This window comes from Pimephales promelas, chromosome 20 (assembly GCF_988280905.1).
Source record: "Pimephales promelas chromosome 20, fPimPro1.hap1.1, whole genome shotgun sequence".
Taxonomy (NCBI): Eukaryota; Metazoa; Chordata; class Actinopteri; order Cypriniformes; family Leuciscidae; genus Pimephales; species Pimephales promelas.
Window position 1 is genome coordinate 6,317,734 of NC_142788.1, and position 19,916 is coordinate 6,337,649.

The 19,916-nt window shown below is 41.9% G+C and overlaps 1 protein-coding gene across 1 annotated transcript in view; it reads right to left on the bottom strand.

The window, feature by feature from the left end:
• The window catches only part of LOC148970532 (uncharacterized), a 29,957-nt gene that overhangs the window by 4,305 nt on the left and 5,736 nt on the right, over positions 1 to 19,916 (bottom strand). The window contains exons 2-6 of the mRNA XM_089124593.1: positions 13,994 to 14,499; positions 13,580 to 13,778; positions 13,294 to 13,411; positions 10,607 to 10,918; positions 10,214 to 10,363 (exon numbers count right to left, since the gene is read on the bottom strand). Of these exons, the coding sequence (XP_088980719.1) occupies positions 10,214 to 10,363; positions 10,607 to 10,918; positions 13,294 to 13,411; positions 13,580 to 13,778; positions 13,994 to 14,499 (1,285 nt within the window). The remainder of the gene's footprint in view (positions 1 to 10,213; positions 10,364 to 10,606; positions 10,919 to 13,293; positions 13,412 to 13,579; positions 13,779 to 13,993; positions 14,500 to 19,916) is intronic.

Below are 19,916 nucleotides of genomic sequence, written 5' to 3' on the forward strand. Positions count from 1 at the left end.
GCACACATTCATACTATCCATGACGACGACTCCGGTTACCAACTTCCAGTTCGAATCTGGTCTATATGCTTTTTTGCTGTGTGTTTCAGATTGCGTCATCCCGACATCGCTAAACTAATTTTTAAACATTCATATTTTTTTTATTAAATCACAGATAAAAACAGTGACTTCTTTTCTTCAAACTTCCAAAGAACATGAACATGAACAGCCCTTTGACTCCTGTCTACCTCTGCTTTCAAAGATGCATAGTCTATATGAGGAGAGTAGGCTACATTCATTATATGTAGAGTTTCGGTTCATTTATGAGACAAGAGTCCAGTTTGCGCGCCGGCGCCTCCGTCATGATGATCTATTTTCTACTATATTTACTTCTATTTATTATAAAACCAGGCAATTGGTTAATGAAACAGTGATTGAAATTAAGATACAATTAATAAAAAACGAAATTCACTTTAAAGAAAGGCTTTGTGGTTTCTCTTTAAGATCTCTGTAAAAGTTTTAAAGTCGCTTTCAGAGCGGTCATGTTTGTAATGGAGAACTGTCACTTCCGTAACATCATAAATGGGAACACGAAATCACGAAATCTTCAACTAGTTAGGCAATTACTTTTGTTTCGCGCAATTTAATTCATACAATTACAAAAAAAATATTTTGTTACGTAAAAGTTAAAGATTTCTTGTGTTATGTGCATTTCACTCAAATTAAATCTAAAACGCATGTGTAGACTGATATTTTTCTAATGTCTGGACTAGAGTGCTACCATTCTATGTAAACAAATACTTCAACCGGAAGTAGAACCAGTCAGTTGAACCCGCTATGAATCATGGGAAATAGAACGGGTGCAGAATAAGGTGGATAGCATACTTTTTAGCAGTCATGAATTACTTATTCAGAATAAGTATACTTACTCTAGAGATTATTCAATTTCGAATGCAGCCTTAGCGACTACCGATCGAGTAAGAATAAGACTACAGAGTAAGACTACCAATCTAAATAAGCAGATGAATCATTTTATATAATCACTTACTGCATATAAAGTCTCCAATTCATCTGTGCTGAATGTTTTTCTCTTTATCAAATGAAACTCTATAAAACCACTCACGCAAATGCACACACGTTACTGGATGGTGGGATGCTGTTTATTTTGCATGGATGGTTATTAAAAATTGAATGGTTTTCAAATCATCTCTAATCCATTTGATTAGCTGAACACAGTAATCTTTCCAAAGCACAAAGAGCCCTTTCAAAGTTCCTTTCAGCATTAAAGACCATATGAAGAGTTCAGATGCAAAAGCCTCTAAGTGCCATTTGAAATTTTCTTCTAGAATGATCATTTTTATCAAGCTTGTATATTTAAGTTCAGTGATTTCACTTAAATGGCAATGATAATTACCTATTAATTGTCATTTAAGTGAAATTACTGAACTCAAATATACAAGTTTGATAAAAATCATCATTAAAGAAGAAAATTTCAAATGGCATTTAGAGGCTTTTGCATCTGAACTCTTCATATACACCCAGGAATTTTCTACTTGTATTTTATTACATTCAGTTTTTCTTGCCAAATATTAGTTATTCTTAAAACAGTCCAATTAAATTTGACTTACAGTTTAAAGCTTGTGTAAATTAACAAGTACTTGTTAATGCACGTTATTCAACTTAAAAAAGAAAGAAAAATCAGCATGTGGATGTTGGGAAGATAATCATGAACCATTAGACTATCAGTTGACTGCAACATCAATCCATCCATTACACTTAGGGAGAGACCATGCAGATGGTATAGTCATAAAAGTACCTAGAAATCCAGCTAAACTGAAAAATAAAATCACATAGACATTTTTAGAGAGAGAAACTAACCAGTTTTAATTCCTACTGTATGTGTCAGATCATTACTACTTTGCTTATTTGCCCCTGTCCAACATAACAATTGTAAACTATGATGTACAACAAGGCTCGGTCTTAGGCCCTTTGATGTTCCCCTTGTACATGCTGCTGTTAGGTGATACAGTATATTATAGCAAACACACCATTAGCTTCCTACACTGTTAACCCTTGCTGTAAAAAAGTGACTGCATCATACCATTTTCCATTATAACAGTAATATACTAGCCTGGATGCCAGCCCGAACTCCGCCCACAACATTTTTTGGTCGGGAAGTTTGGTTTGGACTCGACTAATTGAGGAGTAATTATGATCAGTCAAAAAATGATCGGGCCAATCAAATTGCCAGGGCGGGCTTTATACTATGATGGACAGATGATCTGCAGGGACGTAATCATCACGTTATCAAAGAGCGCTTGTCAAAGATGACTGCAGCTGGAGAATTGAGATGTATAGATTCCGCTGTCGCCTCTTTTGTAAAATAAATCAGACAAACAGAGAACTGCAATCAAGGCATTTGTCGATCGGAAAGATATTTTTGGCGTCCTTCCTACATGATTCGGGAAAACTGACTTCCAGCAATAATGAGTGTGAAAACAGTTTACAAACCAGTGTAACATTATTTGTTTCATACATGTACAATAGTTTTTGTTGAGAATTAAGAATTGCGAGATTTAGTTAATAATTTTTGTCACCATGATGGAGATCAGTATTTGATTTAGTTGGTCTCTTGACCCTTGACTTTATAACATTAGTTTGTCTCTGCTATAACTCCGAGTTTATAAAACACATTTGTTATGGCACAAGAAAGTTGATCAGGTGTTTTTGGCTATTGTGATGATGCTATAATCATCCTGGACATGTATGATTCTCTGATCTCATTCTGTGTATAAGCTTTAAATGTATGGATTTTTCATATATCTGTGAATTTTCGAAATTAAATCCAGCAATAACTCTGTAATCAGACCTTCTGAAGAATATAGTAATCATATAGTGCATTAAACATTTTGAACTGCTTGACTCAGACAAACAGACATCAACAATCAGCATATGAATCTCAACAATGGTGACAATACAGTATATATATTTCACAAATAAGATTATGAAATAGAAAAGCTCCTGCAGTAGGTGGATTAGAGCAAGAAGCATCAAGCTACATGACACAATTTAAAAGATTAATATTACACTTTTACTTAAAGCTAATCTTAATCCACCTTCGAGTATTTGTTTCATATCGTGGTCGTGGTTTAAAATGGTTTAAAATGGTTTAAAGTAAAAAAAGATGTTGAAAGTGTTATTTTTAGCATTGTATATGCAGCTAATGGATACACCTTAGCAATACTGTAAACATTATTTATTCATATGAAAATATCCAAAATCACACACAAACCACATATACTCGAAATTGTGCATGTTCTTGTTTCAGGTGAAGAGATGTGTCTTAGCTTTGTTATCACAGAGGTCAGAACGTTAAGTTAAGTTAAGTTCTTCACACGTTTATCCAATACAATTTGATAGGAGGCGTCGTCTCGAAAAATGAGAGTAGATGTTAAAACTTCATGCTGATTTGTACTCGGCTTTCGCCGAGATACTAAGGCGTAGCTTTACAGTAAACTATGCTTCTCCATCCATTTACGCTTCTTTCCATATGGTGGTGTGACTCTCCTTCTGTCCAGCTTTAACGGCTGCAGTGTACTTGGTGCGTCAGCACACGCGACAGCTGCAACTACAGGATGACAACCGTCTGGATTGAGCCGAGTAGGGGACATCTCTAGGGTCTTCAAGTGGGCACCTTCTCTCCTCAGTGTTTCATCGACTTGCCTACAACACCTCAAGAGGGCTCCCTTCGTCCCTCACTCAACTCAGCCCAGCTTACTGACCTCTACATCCCTCCTGCTGCTGAAACCTAATCACAATCTCTCCGCAACCCAACCATACGCGGCAACCCGTTTGACTAAGGCTGTCGAGCCCCACTGGTGCGTTAATGCAGTTTCAGTGGCAACGGTTCCATACGGCATGCCACCTACCGCAAAACACAATTTTTCAAGAAAACATTTTTCATGTTTTACCCTGGACTGATTCATTTGTTGCACCTGTTTTAGATTGAGCCTCCCTGATTTAAGCCTGAGTTTCCCCTTTGTTTGGGTCTCAGTATTGTAACACCGTGTCCTAACTACATGCTGCGTGACGCCGTGACATGCGATAAAAGGTATCTTTTCCATGTTAAATCCATGAGTTTTTGTCCTAACCAGATGAGACGGCAACACGCAAAGTTTCTAATTTAGAAACGGTTCATATTTCTGCGACGTCGCAGCTGACAGAATGAAGAAATTACACTGGTTATGAGTACACATTATTTATTTTTAGTTAAAAATAGGTCACTGTGCCACAAACGGATAATTTACCTCAGATTTTGAAAGCATATAATATAGCGTTCAAAATGAATTCTATGCAAATATACAACTGTAGGCTACTTCATTACAAAATTAATCAATGAATATATTTTGTTAATGTTTTGGTTTTTAATGTTATTTCTTGATTTGAGTATGTCCTTACCCATTTCTAAGCCAGCAGTGCGCTTTCACGCTGTTCTGAACGGCTGTGATTTTTGATTGACGTGTGGTGTCTCACAGTCGTGTCTAGTGTGGACAGACACCCTTGCTGTCACTGGAATTTTATCACATCGCGTGTGGTTAGGACACGGTGTTAGTGTCTTACTGCATCGAGCGTCTTCCTGGTTTCTTAGTGTTTCCGAGTCTTTTCTAGTTTCACTGTTGCTGGACTCCCTGTCTGTATCTGGTCTTCCCATTTGCCATATCCATACATTGTATTATTGCTGATCTGGACAGCTTACCTGGTTTTGATCCCTGCATGTTTCCCTGTACTTGTCTCTGGATTCTCCTCTTAATAAAGCCTGCGTTTGGATCACCTCTTTCAAAGGCAAAGGCTTTTTTTAAAAAAACACATACGTTCAAGTTTGTTATTGGGCTTATGAAAACGGCTCAAAAAATATAATATAGTTAATTAGTAAATATGATTATGATGAACTTTAAGTAGTGCCTAAATAGTATATAATCAATAGTGAACAAAACCATGTCTCAATCCAGACGGTTGTCATGATATGTAAATAATAAATAACCCAATTCAGTTCCATAATTGTGTAGCCTGGATGCCAGCCCGAACTCCGCCCACAACATTTTTTGTTCGGGAAGTTCGGTCTGGACTCTATCCATTGAGGAGCAATTATGATCAGGCAAAAGATGTTCGGGCCAATCAAATTGCCAGGACGGGCTTTACATGATGATGGACAGATGATCTTCAGGGACGTAATCATCACGTTATCAAAGAGCGCTTAACTGGTTTCCCTCAAAGATGACTGCAGCTGAAGAATTGAGATGTATAGATTCCGCTGTCGCGTCTGTTGTAAAATAAATCGACAGCGCATTAATTTTAACAGACAAACAGAAAACTGCAATCAAGGCATTTGTCGATCAGAAAGATATTTTTTGCCGTCCTTCCTACATCGCACTTATGGAGGACCAAGTAAAAGAAGCAACACTCGTTATTTTACTTCTAAAGTAAGTAAGTTCTGTTTACAACTGTGAAATGCAAAGTACTTACCTTACTGCATTGCCCTGATTGGTTGTAGGTCTACCGACTATCCAATTGAGTGCAGAGGTTGTTGTTTTTTTGCCTGGTTCGGTTAAGACACGCCTCATAATCAAAACCCTATGAAGCAGTTTCAGACTCATGTTCTCTCTAGAATATGAGTATGACGAAGTCAGGCTAATAATTGTGTAATATACAATAAAATGATGTGACTTGAAAATGTGCCTTAATGAGTATCCTTGTTCTGTTTTGGAGCTTGTACTCATATTCTAGAGAGAACATGAGTCTGAAACTGCTTCATAGGGTTTTGATTATGAGGCGTGTCTTAACCGAAACAGGCAAAAAAACAACAACCTCTGCACTCAATTGGATAGTCGGTAGACCTACAACCAATCAGTGCGACTGAGCCTGGGTTCTCCCAAGGTTTTTTCTCCATCCAATCTGATGGAGTTTGGTTCCTTGCCACTGTCGCCTTGCTTTTGGCTTGCTTTGAGCTTGCTCAGTTGGGGTTATTTAGTGTTTAGCAATGTTGTTGATCTGTGTTGTGCTACTTTCATGTTATCACTGTGAAGCTGCTTTGATACAATCTGTATTGTGAAAAGCGCTATATAAATAAATGTGACTTGACTTGACTTGTTTGTCTCCACATTAGGGCTGGGTAAAAATATCGATTCATCAATGCATTGCAATTATTTGTTTCTCGATTCAATATCGACCCCTGTTCATCAAACCCTGTGAATCGATTCAGCCCACCGGCCAGTGGCGGCGCTGTGGGCAACACTCTAGTGAAGAGCGTTCCTTAGATTCCTTGGACCATTTTTCCTGCCGACCAACACAACATTGCGCAACATCAAATAGCTAACGTAATGAAAGCGGAAACGAAACTGTGTTACTTTAGCCGTTTATCAGTTCGGATCCAGCATCTGTGTAGCGCGAGCCGATCTTGATCAAGCAGCACTGTTAGGTTCCTACACATCTCTTACACACAACACTAAGAGATCCAGTGAAAAAAAAAAAATTTAATTCGCCACCATCAAAACCAGCACCTCTCGCCATAAGAACAGTTTTTTCCCTTCTGCTACTGGCCTCCTTAACAAGGCCTGGAGCTCTCAGTGACACTGACCTCAAACTTGAACTCATTGCTATTTTTGCACTTTGTCATATTTGCACTATTACTTTATTAGGTACCCCATGTGGGCACATTTTTGTGTTATTGTACCCTATATGTTGTATGTTATATGTTTGCACCCTCCAGCCAAAGTAAATTCCTTGTATGTACAAACATTCAGGGTGAATAAACCCCCATTCTGATTCTGATTCTGATTCTGTGTGAACTAGGTAGGTTCTAAATCGACATATCAGCAACATTCACCTTTTTAATGTAGCAACACTAACTTGTAACCATGGAAGTTTGGCATAAATAGTAAAATTCTTTCAAGTGCATCACACATCTTTTTCCATCGCTTCAAAACTTGCGTAGGAATACTCACATTTATTTAAAAATATTTACTTCTACTTAACTGGAATTTCTTTCTTTTTGCTGTATGGAAAACATACTGAACCGTGACTTCACTGTATCGTTTCCAACCAAACTGAATTTTGTGAACTTTTACACCCCTAACATTTTGTGCTTCTGTTTACATTTCTTTTATAACTTGAATTTATAGGAAGAAAGAAATATACTTTGTACTACTTACAGTTACGTGCACTTTAGAAGTGTTAATAAAGCACCTGTTTGTTACAGTTGTGGTTTGTAGGCTATTCAACACACGTACAAAATTGTACAGTTTGTTTGCTAAATAAACCATGCTGGGGTCAATTTGTTCTTAAATATTGGTAATACTGCAAACTATTTAAAGATATACTCTGGTACTTAATTACTTGTGTATTTACTTATTGAATTGATATCGAAGCTAATAAATCAATATCGAATCGATTTGAAATCAAATCAAAGCCTCAAGAATCGAAATCGAATTGAATTGTGAAATTCCTAACAATACCCAGTCCTACTCAATATGCTGATAATAGGAGTACTTTAGAAAGTTGCTTGTGTCATTTAACTGACAGATGGAAAACCAAGGCAAGTTTCTCTGGAAGTATTTGGTCTTCAGAGATGTGCAATAAATTCAGCACTGACTATGTGATTGTTCAGTTAAGACCATCCATCATGCTAGAAACTGAGAGTTAAACGTCTGAATTATAAAACATGATTTAAACTAAACCATCACATCCACAATTCAACAGTCCAAAAATAACTTCTATCTTCTAAATAAATCAATCATTTTAAGTAGTTTTAAAGTGATTTCTGCATTTTATGTTGCATTAAATACTTTATTCATTGCACGTTCAAGAAACACATAGTTCAATATAAATGATTCAACAGGAGCCTGTTGATACAAATCATGTTTAAACACAGATGTCAGTTAAATCCAAAACTTGAACTAGTAAGTCTATTTGAAGGGGAAGACCGCTGTCTAAAAAACTCCTGCCAAATAGATGCTTGAGAGCTAAATGTCAGACCCACCCAAATCATCGATGTGAACTCCTCTCTTGTACAGCTGTGGCTCTACAACACTGCAAGCCAGCACATCTGGGAAGCTTCTGAGTCCATGCAATCTAGCGGCTGGAATGCATAAAACCTGCACATCAGCCAAGCTGATTCAAGCCAGCAAACCAGACATTATTAGACAGACCTGTGAGCATCTTGATGTGTAGCTTCTGAATGGCAAAAGCAAAAACAAAGCATTCCAGTGGCATCAGAACATCAGAATCATGCCAGCATTGGCTGGGTAGCATGTGATGAAAGTGTGCCAAGACAACATGATATCATGACTTTTGCGTAAACATAGACGCCACTTTCGAGTCAAGTGGCGTGTAATCTCTACGCATTTTGAGCTATCCGCGTGTATGCGTGTATGTCTATGCCATTAATGTCCGAGGGATTCCGCATTTCTGTACACGCCATCAAATGTCCGAGCGAAACGAAGCAAAATGTAGATCTACATCTGGGGAGCTATCTTTTTTTCCCCTAGGATGGTAAGGGAACAGTCATAAATGCCATTAACCCCAGTGACGGGTAGGTTTAGGGACGGGGTTGAGGTAAGTCATATATTTATATATACAGTAATAATGTTAAGTCAACGGCGTTCATAAACACGCTGAAAAGCAATTATGCATGTTGATAGCACGCCAAAAATGGAAATACGAATTGGCGTGTCATACACACGCTACTTCAGTCTGGCCAAGAGGATGCCAAGAGGATGCATAATGTACACACAAGTAATACATTGTGCCTTCTTTATGGCTGTGTGAAGCTGAGTTTGGACAACAGGTCAATGAGTCTTACTGCACACATGCACTCTGCTTTCTGGGATATGATAGATTGAATTTTCAGTCATCAGATTCATTTATTCCGTGTTTGGGCCATGAGGCAAAGCTCTCGATTTACCGGTCAATCTACGTTCCTACTCTCACCTATAGTCATGAGCTTTGGGTCATGACCGAAAGGACAAGATCCCGGATACAGGTGGCCGAAATGAGCTTTCTCCGCAGGGTGGCTGGGCGATCCCTTAGAGATAGGGTGAGAAGCTCGGTCACTCGGGAGGAGCTCAGAGTAGAGCCGCTGCTCCTACCCATCGAGAGGGGTCAGCTGAGGTGGCTCGGGCATCTGTTCCGGATGCCTCCTGGACGCCTCCCCGGGGAGGTGTTCCGGGCACGTCCCACTGGGCGGAGGCCCCGGAGAAGACCTAGGACACGCTGGAGATTATACTATTGCTGCGTCCCAATTCGCTTACTTATACTACGCACTAAAAGTATGTACTCTTTTTGAGAGGAAAAAGTACATACTTTTGAGTGTGTAGCAAAATTGTATGCAAGCTTTGGGACATACTATCACGTCATCTTTAACGGACAGCTCTGTCGCGTGCTGCGTGCATCCTGTCACCGTAAACTGCCCTGTCAATCATCTTGTCACAGTTAAAATCCTCCATTCTATGTAATTTGATTTCCTACCGTTTCGCAAAGCACGTTCATCTGCCAGTTGTGGGTCTTTCATGCTCTCCTCATGTTTGCAATTTGAATATAATGATGCATTTAAAAAGTAATGGCTAAACATGTCTTTACAAAAGTTCACAATGCTGCTGCAAATGCAATATAATGTGGACAACATTGAATAAATTCATTTTCGTCAGGTTAGATACTGATAATTAATCACACCAACTCTCGTTGGTGCACGGTAATGAAGCAGTGGATTAAAAGCTTACTTTTCCCCCCAGCGGTGCTGCAGACTTCCAGACTCAGACAGTAAGTATGGCAGATGAGGATTCTTCACAGTACAGGGTACTCTCTCTCTCTATTAAAAGTAAGCTTTTAATCCACTGCTTTATTATCGTGCACCAACGAGAGTACCTTGTACCGTGAAGATTCCTTACCTGTCATACTTACTCGTGAGTCTGGAAGTCTGCAGCACCGCTGGGGAGAAGTAAGCTGCAACCCCCTGCTCCATTATCGTGCATCAACGAGAGTATCTTAAACTGTGAGAAACCCTTGGTTTAATAAAGGTTGTTACTCCTTTGAAACTTATCTCTGTCTCTGTGGTCCTCTGTTGTGTGCCTGTGGTGTTGGCTCCTCACGGTGGTGACTCGGTTAGAGGGGGGGTGGTTGGTCACCCGAGCGTTCCTCCCCTCGACCTGTGACAAAGTGGCGTAGTCGGCAGGGTACACACCGTGAGTTGTAGCGGCCACAGGTATGCGATGGCGGACGAAGAGGTACCCATGGTAGGGTGGGCTGTGGTCCCAAGGGACCTCGAAGTGAAGTAAGAGCGGCTCCGCCCTCGCCACCCCGACGACCTCAGTGGGATACCCGAGGACAGCCACTGGAGAGATATGGCAAATGGAACTGAGGAACGTCGGTTCTAGGGACTAGAACCGATTGGCAAGGGGGGATGTCACGGGTGACAAAATCGCTTGGCGATCGGAACTCTCCTCAAAATCGCAAGTTTCCTAGGAGAACGGATTGTGTGCAACACACCACTGCGGTTCCGGGCGTGATGGAATCATGCCCGCACTGATTAGCGCTAATGCACTGCAGGTGCGAGAGAGAGAGGAGCGGCACTCACACAGGTTTCCTGTTTGACGAGTCAAGATAAACAAGATAAAAGGAGACAGACAGAAGGGAGGCGGAGGCTCAGACGGGGGGGACTCAGACGGGGGAGACACAGATGGGGGAAGGCTCAGACGGGGAGACACAGACGGGGGAGACACAGACGGGGGAGACACAGACGGGGAAGGCTCAGATGGAGGAGGCTCAGGTGGAGGACCCACTGACAGGGAAGGGACAGGGGAAAGGGAGAGACGCCCATTTAAGCTTGCTGGATCAGAGTGATCGTTTGTAGGAAGACTGCTGGACTGAGCTATCGACTGGATCTGTGCTGTGAAAGGAGAGAGCAAAGATAAGTGAACTGATTTTATCTTATGAACATTTAAACCGCTTGAAGAGGATATAGTGAATGTGGATCTGACTGTTGGAGGAGCTATGTGTTTCAGAGTGTGATGAGGAGGAATTAAAAGTGAAACCCCTGTAAACGAGCGCAACGGACGGAGTGGGGCCTCTGTCCAACCCTATCGTGAGTGAATTGCAGTATTTTTGCCTTATTAATACACATTGATTTACTGCTGTGGAATTGAAGTGAACACAAGTGTGCTGTGTCTTTGTTGAGAAGTGGCCCCTATCCATGCTTACACGTTCGTGGAAGGATATTATATCTGCCCCCGTCAGAAGCCCAGAGTGATATAGTGAACTGAAGAGAGAGTACTGTGTACTGTGAATGTCTTCACCTGTTCTACTTACTGTTTGAGCCCAGAAGCATACAGCATCGCTGGTGAAGTAATCGTTTAACCCACTGTCACCCCACTGTGAACTGAGGAGAGAGTACTTTGTACTGTGAAGATCCCCACCTGTTCTACTTGCCGTTTGAGCCCAGAAACACACAGCATCGCTGGTAAAGTAACCTTATGACTCACTGTCTCCCTATTGTGAACTGAAGAGAGAGTACTGTGTACTGTGAATATCCCCACCTGTTCTACTTACTGTTTGAGCCCAGAAGCATACAGCATCGCTGGTAAAGTAATCGTTTAACCCACTGTCGCCCTACTGTCAACTGAAGAGAGAGTACTTTGTACTGTGAAGATCCCCACCTGTTCTACTTGCTGTTGGAGCCCAGAAGCATACAGCACCGCTGGTAAAGTAATCTTATGACTCACTGTCTCCCTATTGTGAACTGAAGAGAGAGTACTCTGTACTGTGAATATCCTCACACTGAGTGTAACACTCTCTTGTTTGGTCACATACTTAAATGAAGGGGATCCATTCATCCAAGAGTAGAGTTAAGTAAATTTATGGTTTTGTGAAAACCCCAAACTGTGTAGATAAATACAACATCAAAATTGTCAGCAAATCATCACATCACAAGTAGCTCTTGTTAGAAGTGAGTGTTCCAATATTCCAAAAGTTCATTAGAAGTCCCGGAGTAGAAGTCCAACAGAAAGTGTTTTAAATCATAAAGCATCAGTCCTCGTAATCAACAAAGGTGTAGAACCAGAGCACAACATAGTCCAGATGAAGTGTCCATATTGAATGAAGTCAACAGAGAACCCTCTAAACAAACAGGCAAATACAAATCAAAATATGGAAAAAAAAACATTGATAATAAACAATCAAATTACAAAATATATACAACTTACATTGAGCTGTTGAACCAAAAAGATTCCTCAAAATAGGGTTTCTTGCATACGGCTCAGTTGAGCAAACACTCAAAGCCATGCCAATACCTGTCTAAACACTCTTACTTGTCTCTCTTAAAAGGATAGCCCTACCCAAAGAAACCTCTATAGCCCCTTGAGGCGGGGAGTTGAATTACAGCACAAGAAATGTAACATTCTTTCAGAACTGTTACAAGAGTACTGTGTACTGTGAATATCCTCACCTGTTCTACTTACTGTTTGAGCCCAGAGGTATACAGCAACGCTGATAAAGTAATCATTTAACCCACTGTCGCCCTACTGTGAACTGAAGAGAGAGAGAGTACCCTGTACTGTGAAGAATCCTCATCTGCCATACTTGCTGTCTGAGTCTGGAAGTCTGCAGCACCGCTGGGGGGAAAAGTAAGCTTTTAATCCACTGCTTCATTACTGTGCACCAACGAGAGTACCCTGTACTGTGAAGAATCCTTACCTGCCATACTTACTGTCTGAGTCTGGAAGTCTGCAGCACCGCTGGGGGGAAAAGTAAGCTTTTAATCCACTGCTTCATTACCGTGCACCAACGAGAGTACCCTGTACTGTGAAGAATCCTTACCTGCCATACTTACTGTCTGAGTCTGGAAGTCTGCAGCATCGCTGGGGTAAAAAAGTAAGCTTTTAATCCACTGCTTTATTATCGTGCACCAACGAGAGTACCTTGTACCGTGAAGAATCCTTACCTGTCATACTTACTCGTGAGTCTGGAAGTCTGCAGCACCGCTGGGGAGAAGTAAGCTGCAACCCCCTGCTCCATTATCGTGCATCAACGAGAGTATCTTAAACTGTGAGAAACCCTTGGTTTAATAAAGGTTGTTACTCCTTTGAAACTTATCTCTGTCTCTGTGGTCCTCTGTTGTGTGCCTGTGGTGTCGGCTCCTCACGGTGGTGACTCGGTTAGAGGGGGGGTGGTTGGTCACCCGAGCGTTCCTCCCCTCGACCTGTGACACCAGTATGACAAATTGTGAAAATATACACCTAATGTTTCACTATCCCCATGATATCTTACCCATTTTGATTGTGGCTTCATCCTTTATCCACATCGTTCGAAATTTCGGAAGCAGAATCGCAGCAGCAATCAACTCTGGTTCTCCTGACATGTGACCAAAACGGTTCATGATTCCCACCTGCAAGGCAGATTATTTATAGCACATTTCAGCAACAAGGCAATTCAAAATATACTTTACATAAAACATTTAAGCAATGAGACAAAGTGCCAAAGAAACTTAAATGTAATAAAAATTAATCATTGAAGAGATAAGACAATAGAAAATAAATACAATAGTAAAGGTTACCTGTAGAGCATCCACCAGAGGCTTGCAGTACTTCAGTGTCGACTTGACTCTGTCAAGTTTGACAGTGAGCAGGTTGATGGTTGGAAGTAGCCACCCCATCATGGCATTTGCTTCTGCTTGCAAGATGTTGGTAGCCTGGGCGACAGGGCTCATGGCAGCAACATACTCTGCGAGAAAGGCGAGTTCAGCTGGATTAAACCTGTTGAAAACAAAACACAACAAAATTGTTTTTATAACACTGTAACCATTTCATTGGATTCATCAAAATAACTGTTGGAAGAATAATTCAGTAAAATTGAAGTGGAAGTTGGGATAGAATCTGATGTAAAGTTTTTAAAGTGTCCACGAAAGAATGGGACAAAGAAAGACATTCCAGATGTTCGATTATGAAAATAAAACATAATTCCTACTTACATTGGAAGCTTTAAGTCAGTGCAGATGACTCTGATGGTCCCCTCTCCCTTTTCTTTAATTATTCTCAGCAGTCTTTCCACTGCCAGGAACAGGGAGTTCCACCTGGTGAAATTCGGGCGCAGCAGCTGGAGGGAGCAAGCATTTTCAACAGTTTCGGCTGCAAGGGTGGATTTTCCACATTTGTTCCAAAGTGCACTACACTTGCCAAAAGTTGAACGGTACACTTTCTTGTATGCCTCATTGGATGTTGTTGCTTTTATGGCATCAACAGTAGCTATTAGGTTGAGTAGGTGACAAGCACAGTGCTGGTGCTTTGGGAGCTGGAACTCTAAACCATCATCTTCAGTCAGAAGTGCTGACACATCAACACACTCCACTTCTTCATCCCCTTCTTGATCTTCTTCTTCTTCCTTTTCTGGTTGAGATGCACTGCCATGATCACCATCACTTCCAATGGCATTATTGTTCTCATCTTCACCAAAAATGTTGAATGCTTTTAAGAAGTTAAAACAAGAGTGGGGGCTCGTCCAGGATATGTTATTTCTGGAGCATCAGGATGCTTAATTCATGTTTCAGGTTGGATGTATTGCTGTTTATGGTAATGTAATGATTGATGTTAATCCCGAGTAAAATATCTACTTGACTGCCTTCTCAGCTTAGTGCAGGGTAGTGTCCAGCTGGGCTTGAGAAGCTTTTCCATCGGGCACTAGTTTATTATTTTTCCTTTGTTATTTTTGGAGGCGAATCCTGGGCGGAGACTGCGTTCTCCAAAGGGGGCTGGCGTTTCAGGGTTTCGACCGCTGATGTACTGCCTGTAAGTCGCCTCGAGCCCGGCAAGCCTCTGAAGATAGATAGGTACGTTTTGGTGAGGCAGGTGCTGAGGAAGTTTGTTCTGTGGAGGGAAGTTGTGAGTTTGTAAACAGGGATCGATGTTAAACATTGGGTTTATTTTATTCAGCGTAGTGATATTGTGTGTATCTTGTGTTGTGGTCATGGCCACGTTTGACTTAAATGTTTTTGTGTCCCATCCAGATTTGAACCAGTTGGATAAGTGCAAGAAAACTGAGCTCCACGCCATTGCAAACCATTACGGTATTTCTGTGTCCACTTCTCTAGTAAAATCTGAATTAAAAGCTCTAGTTTTAGATGGACTCGTTAAAAAAGGGGTTATCATAATGCCGGTGCCTATGGGTGGTTCTGGGCCAGAACTGAAAGAAGGGGGGGGGAGCCACATGAAGATGGAACTCCTGCTGGCCGGCAGGCAATACCGACAAGGAAGCCTATAACGATACCGCAGTTTTTGCCATTCTCAGTTGAGTCATCTCCTGGCTCTAAGCAGGATAGCCGATTAAAAGTCCGTTTGTTGCGGCTTCAGATGGAGAAGGAAGAAAAAGAGAGAGATTTCGAACTCCACAGGGAGCTGGAACTTAGGAAACTAGAGGCAGATACAGCTTTTAAAATGAGACAATTGGAGTTACAAACCACGGCAGACGCTGCTCGTCCTGTGCCCGCTGCTGATAAAATATCTCCTCAGCCGGCCGGTGATTATGATGTGAGTAGTGTTGTCAAAATATTCGGTACTTCGGTACCAAGTCGGTACTAAAAAAAAAAAACGTCTCGGTACCACGTATCGGTGGTACCGAGTACCTGGTCAAAGTTCGCGCATGCACGCTCTAAGCGCGTGAAGTTGCGTCCTCTTCTTTATGAAAGCACTGAGAGATGGCGACTGGCGGCGCTGCGGTGGTGACCGCACTTGTTGATAAGAAAGGAGGGAAAAGCCATGTGTGGAAACATTTCGGATTCGCGGCTGATGACGAGGGGAACATCATAGATCCTCAAAAACCAATTTGCAAACGATGTCATCGAAGTTTTCTCTCAAAAGCAGGAAACACATCATACCTAATAAAACACCTCAAAGACCGACACCCGGATCTGATGAAAGAGTTCAAGCAGGTACGTTTCCAATTAATTTCACATTTAGAGCCTCTCTTTTGAGTTATATACCATTTTTTATTTTATTTTAATGTCGGATTGAAATAAACAATGTTAGCCGTGTAACTCGTTAGCATAATGTTACATGGTGCAGCTAACGCAAATATACTGAGTGTTAGAATTAACCTTCTTAATTAACTATTTAAAACTATACATTTTATTATGGTATAAAAAAACGTAGGACATGAAGGTTTGTTTTTTTAAAATGACACACCAAAGGTTTTTTAAATGACCTGTATGCAAAACATCTGTCAAAAAGGCAGTTCTAGGCTTATTCTTGGCTGGATAACAAGCAGGTTTAAAATAAAAAAATATGAATAGAGTTTGACTTTGATTAAATAAAAAAGTGAATTCAAATAAAAAGGTTTTATCTTTTCCTGTATAGTTTGGCAACACTTTGTTTACAATATAGTACCATTCACTGACATTAGGCTAACATCATGCTAATATAATGTCACGGCTGTGCACGGAGATGAACCCAAACGCAGACAGTGTACAATGAACTCAGGGTTTATTAGGACAAAACAGGAAAACAAAACCCACGAGGGGGCAAAACAGACGAAACAAGGGAAATAAGACTGACAAGACTAGAAAATGACTGAACAAGAAACCAACAACACTTTGTATAATACTAACAATGACAATGCTTTTCACAGACTACTCACAGGTAACATTTAGCAATGAACCGACACAAGACAGCAAACACAAGGGGATTATAAAGGGAACACTAATGACAAGGACAGGTGAAACTGACTAGACAATAATCACAAGACTAGGATAACAAGGGGGCGGGGTAACGTAACGAGACAACACAAGCACATGGCCCAAACTGGCCATGCGCTTGCACACAAAACATGATTCTGTCATGATCCTGCCTCACGACTAGAGAATATCAAAGACAAGAAGGCAGAATCATGACAGAACCCCCACCTTAAGGAGCGGCTTCCAGACGCTCCTCAAGGGGACATTAAACACGGGACATGACAGACTGTGACACAGACACAAACCAACAGTACATGGCAAAAACTAACAAAGGCATACAAGAATACACAACGACAGGGTTGGGGTGGAACATCAAAAACATCATACAGGGTAGAGGGGGTGGAGGAAACACAAAGTTCATGGGGGGCATGCCAGAGTTTGTGATGGGAAGTTCCGGGTGAGTCGATGGGCAAGGGATCCTGGTTGACTGGGAGGAAGACTGGGGACGAGGACTCTGGGCTGGCTTGGACGGAGACACACGAGGAGAAGACTTAGAAGTCTGGGATCTAGTGGAGACAGGAACAATCGGGGAAACAGTCCAGGGTTGAGCGCAGACAGGGCTGACCGGGGAAACACACGGGGTCTTGGGAACAGTGGAAGTCACAACAGGGATAGCAACTGGGGGTACATCGAACGAAGGAGACAAAGCAGGACTCATGACGGGGAGTGTAGTAGGAGATCGTAGAGGGGAAACTGGGACAGAGCTTATCGAAGAAGACTTGGGAGCGGTGTTCTCAGCTGCAGTCTGGGGTACGGCGCTCACTGCAGCTGTCTGGGGTACGGCACTCACTGCAGTTGTGGACTCGGGACAGGGCAAATTGACAGGACTGACAGGGACTTCAAGGATCTTGACAAGGGTCTTTAAGTATTCTGACAAAACCTCAGCGGCATCGCGGACAGGCATGTCTTGACGAGCAGAAACAGACCGCAAAACACTTTCAGCAGCTAAATCGGCCTCGGCCCTCTCTGCAGCGCTTACAACTGTAGCTTCAGGAATAACGTTCACAGCTGCAGCGGACTCTGGGACATTCACTGCTGCAGCGGGCTCTGGGACATCCACTGCTGCAGCGGGCTCTATACCAGGCGGAGACGAAGGACAGGGCGCTCCCCTCCTCCTCTTCTTTCTCCTAGGTCGCGGTACCGAGACCGTAGTTGGACTAGTGACCAGTTGAAGGAGCTCCGCGGGGACCGTAGCAGGCTCTGGGAAGACGGTCCCAGGAAGTGTAGACTCTGTCGAAGAGGACTCAGACGCCGACTCCCACGACAGCCGTCTTCCCCGCTTTCCGCGAAGAGTTGTGACAGTGGATGACGCCTCGGGAGTCGAGGTGGGAAGAGTCCGGTCCCCCACCGTAGCCACGGCGAGAACGCGACCCTCCGGGATCACGGGGAGCAAGCCAGGTGATGGCGACACGGTGGCACTCGGCGGGTCTTTCCGCGACAAACAGACCACCATATCCCGGAACGGACGACGGGCCAGCTTCTCCCGTTCAGCAAGAGGAGGAGGATCATTGAGACCCGCAATAAGGTAGCAATTTAAGAGGCGTTCAGGTAAGAGACACCTCCCCTCATCCACAACCCGGGCATACTCGTTCAAAGACAGCTCTCCCTGGGAGGGAATCGAAAGCTTGCCACTCCGTGAATCGGAGATAGTCCTGAGCCACCAATCTTCTAGAGGGTCCGACTGGCACTTGATGGGCGAGGACATACTGTCTGCTGGGTTCGGTTCTGGTCGGTTCATTCTGTCACGGCTGTGCACGGAGATGAACCCAAACGCAGACAGTGTACAATGAACTCAGGGTTTATTAGGACAAAACAGGAAAACAAAACCCACGAGGGGGCAAAACAGACGAAACAAGGGAAATAAGACTGACAAGACTAGAAAATGACTGAACAAGAAACCAACAACACTTTGTATAATACTAACAATGACAATGCTTTTCACAGACTACTCACAGGTAACATTTAGCAATGAACCGACACAAGACAGCAAACACAAGGGGATTATAAAGGGAACACTAATGACAAGGACAGGTGAAACTGACTAGACAATAATCACAAGACTAGGATAACAAGGGGGCGGGGTAACGTAACGAGACAACACAAGCACATGGCCCAAACTGGCCATGCGCTTGCACACAAAACATGATTCTGTCATGATCCTGCCTCACGACTAGAGAATATCAAAGACAAGAAGGCAGAATCATGACATATAATGCATTATCTAACATCAACTTACAGTGAATTAACTATTTATGTATCAACATTAATGTTTGTGAATGTTATTTAATAAAAACACAAACACTTGATCTTTCATGTTTATTCATTGTGCATTAAACTGTTAACAGATAAAACTTTTAATTTTAAAAATGTATTAGAACATTTAGAAATTATACATTTTGTAATCTTATGTAGATTTATTATAAAACTGAGGTTTGTTATTTACAGAAACGTTATATTTTAGCTGGTGTCAATGACCTAATGTTGCATTTGGTCATCAGACAGACTTATATCAAATGTTCCTTTTACAGATGCAGGCTGAGGAAGATCATGAAACACCCCAGCAAACTTTAAAACAGCCAACAGTTACAGAAGCTTTTCAGCGGCAGCAGAAATATGACAAAAACTCACCTGAGGCAAGAAAGCTAAACCGAGCTGTTGCTGAATTCATATGTATGGATAAAGTCCCCATTTATACTGTTCAAAAATGTGGATTCCAGCAGCTGCTTCATCACTTCAACCCAAAATACCAGCTTCCAAGTCGAAACTTTTCATTTGTACACTGAGATTCCACGCATCTACAATGACACCAGAGACCTCATAATGCAGCATCTCGGAGAGAAACCATTTTACAGTTGCACAACTGATCTTTGGACAAGTAGAACGGCTGACACTTTCATGTCTGTAACTCTGCAGTACATTACTAAATCATGGGAATTGCAATCCTGGTGTCTTGGATGTTGTGGTCTCAACACTGATCACACCACTGAAAGTTTGAAGGAGGCCTTTGAAGAAAAACTTGAAGACTGGAAGTTGGACATTGCAAGAATGTCAGGTATCACAACAGACAATGCCACAAATAACAAAAAAGCCTTTGAGGATTACACCTGGATTCCTTGTTTTGGACACAATCTCCACCTTGCTGTGAATAAGGCAATATAAATAAACAGGG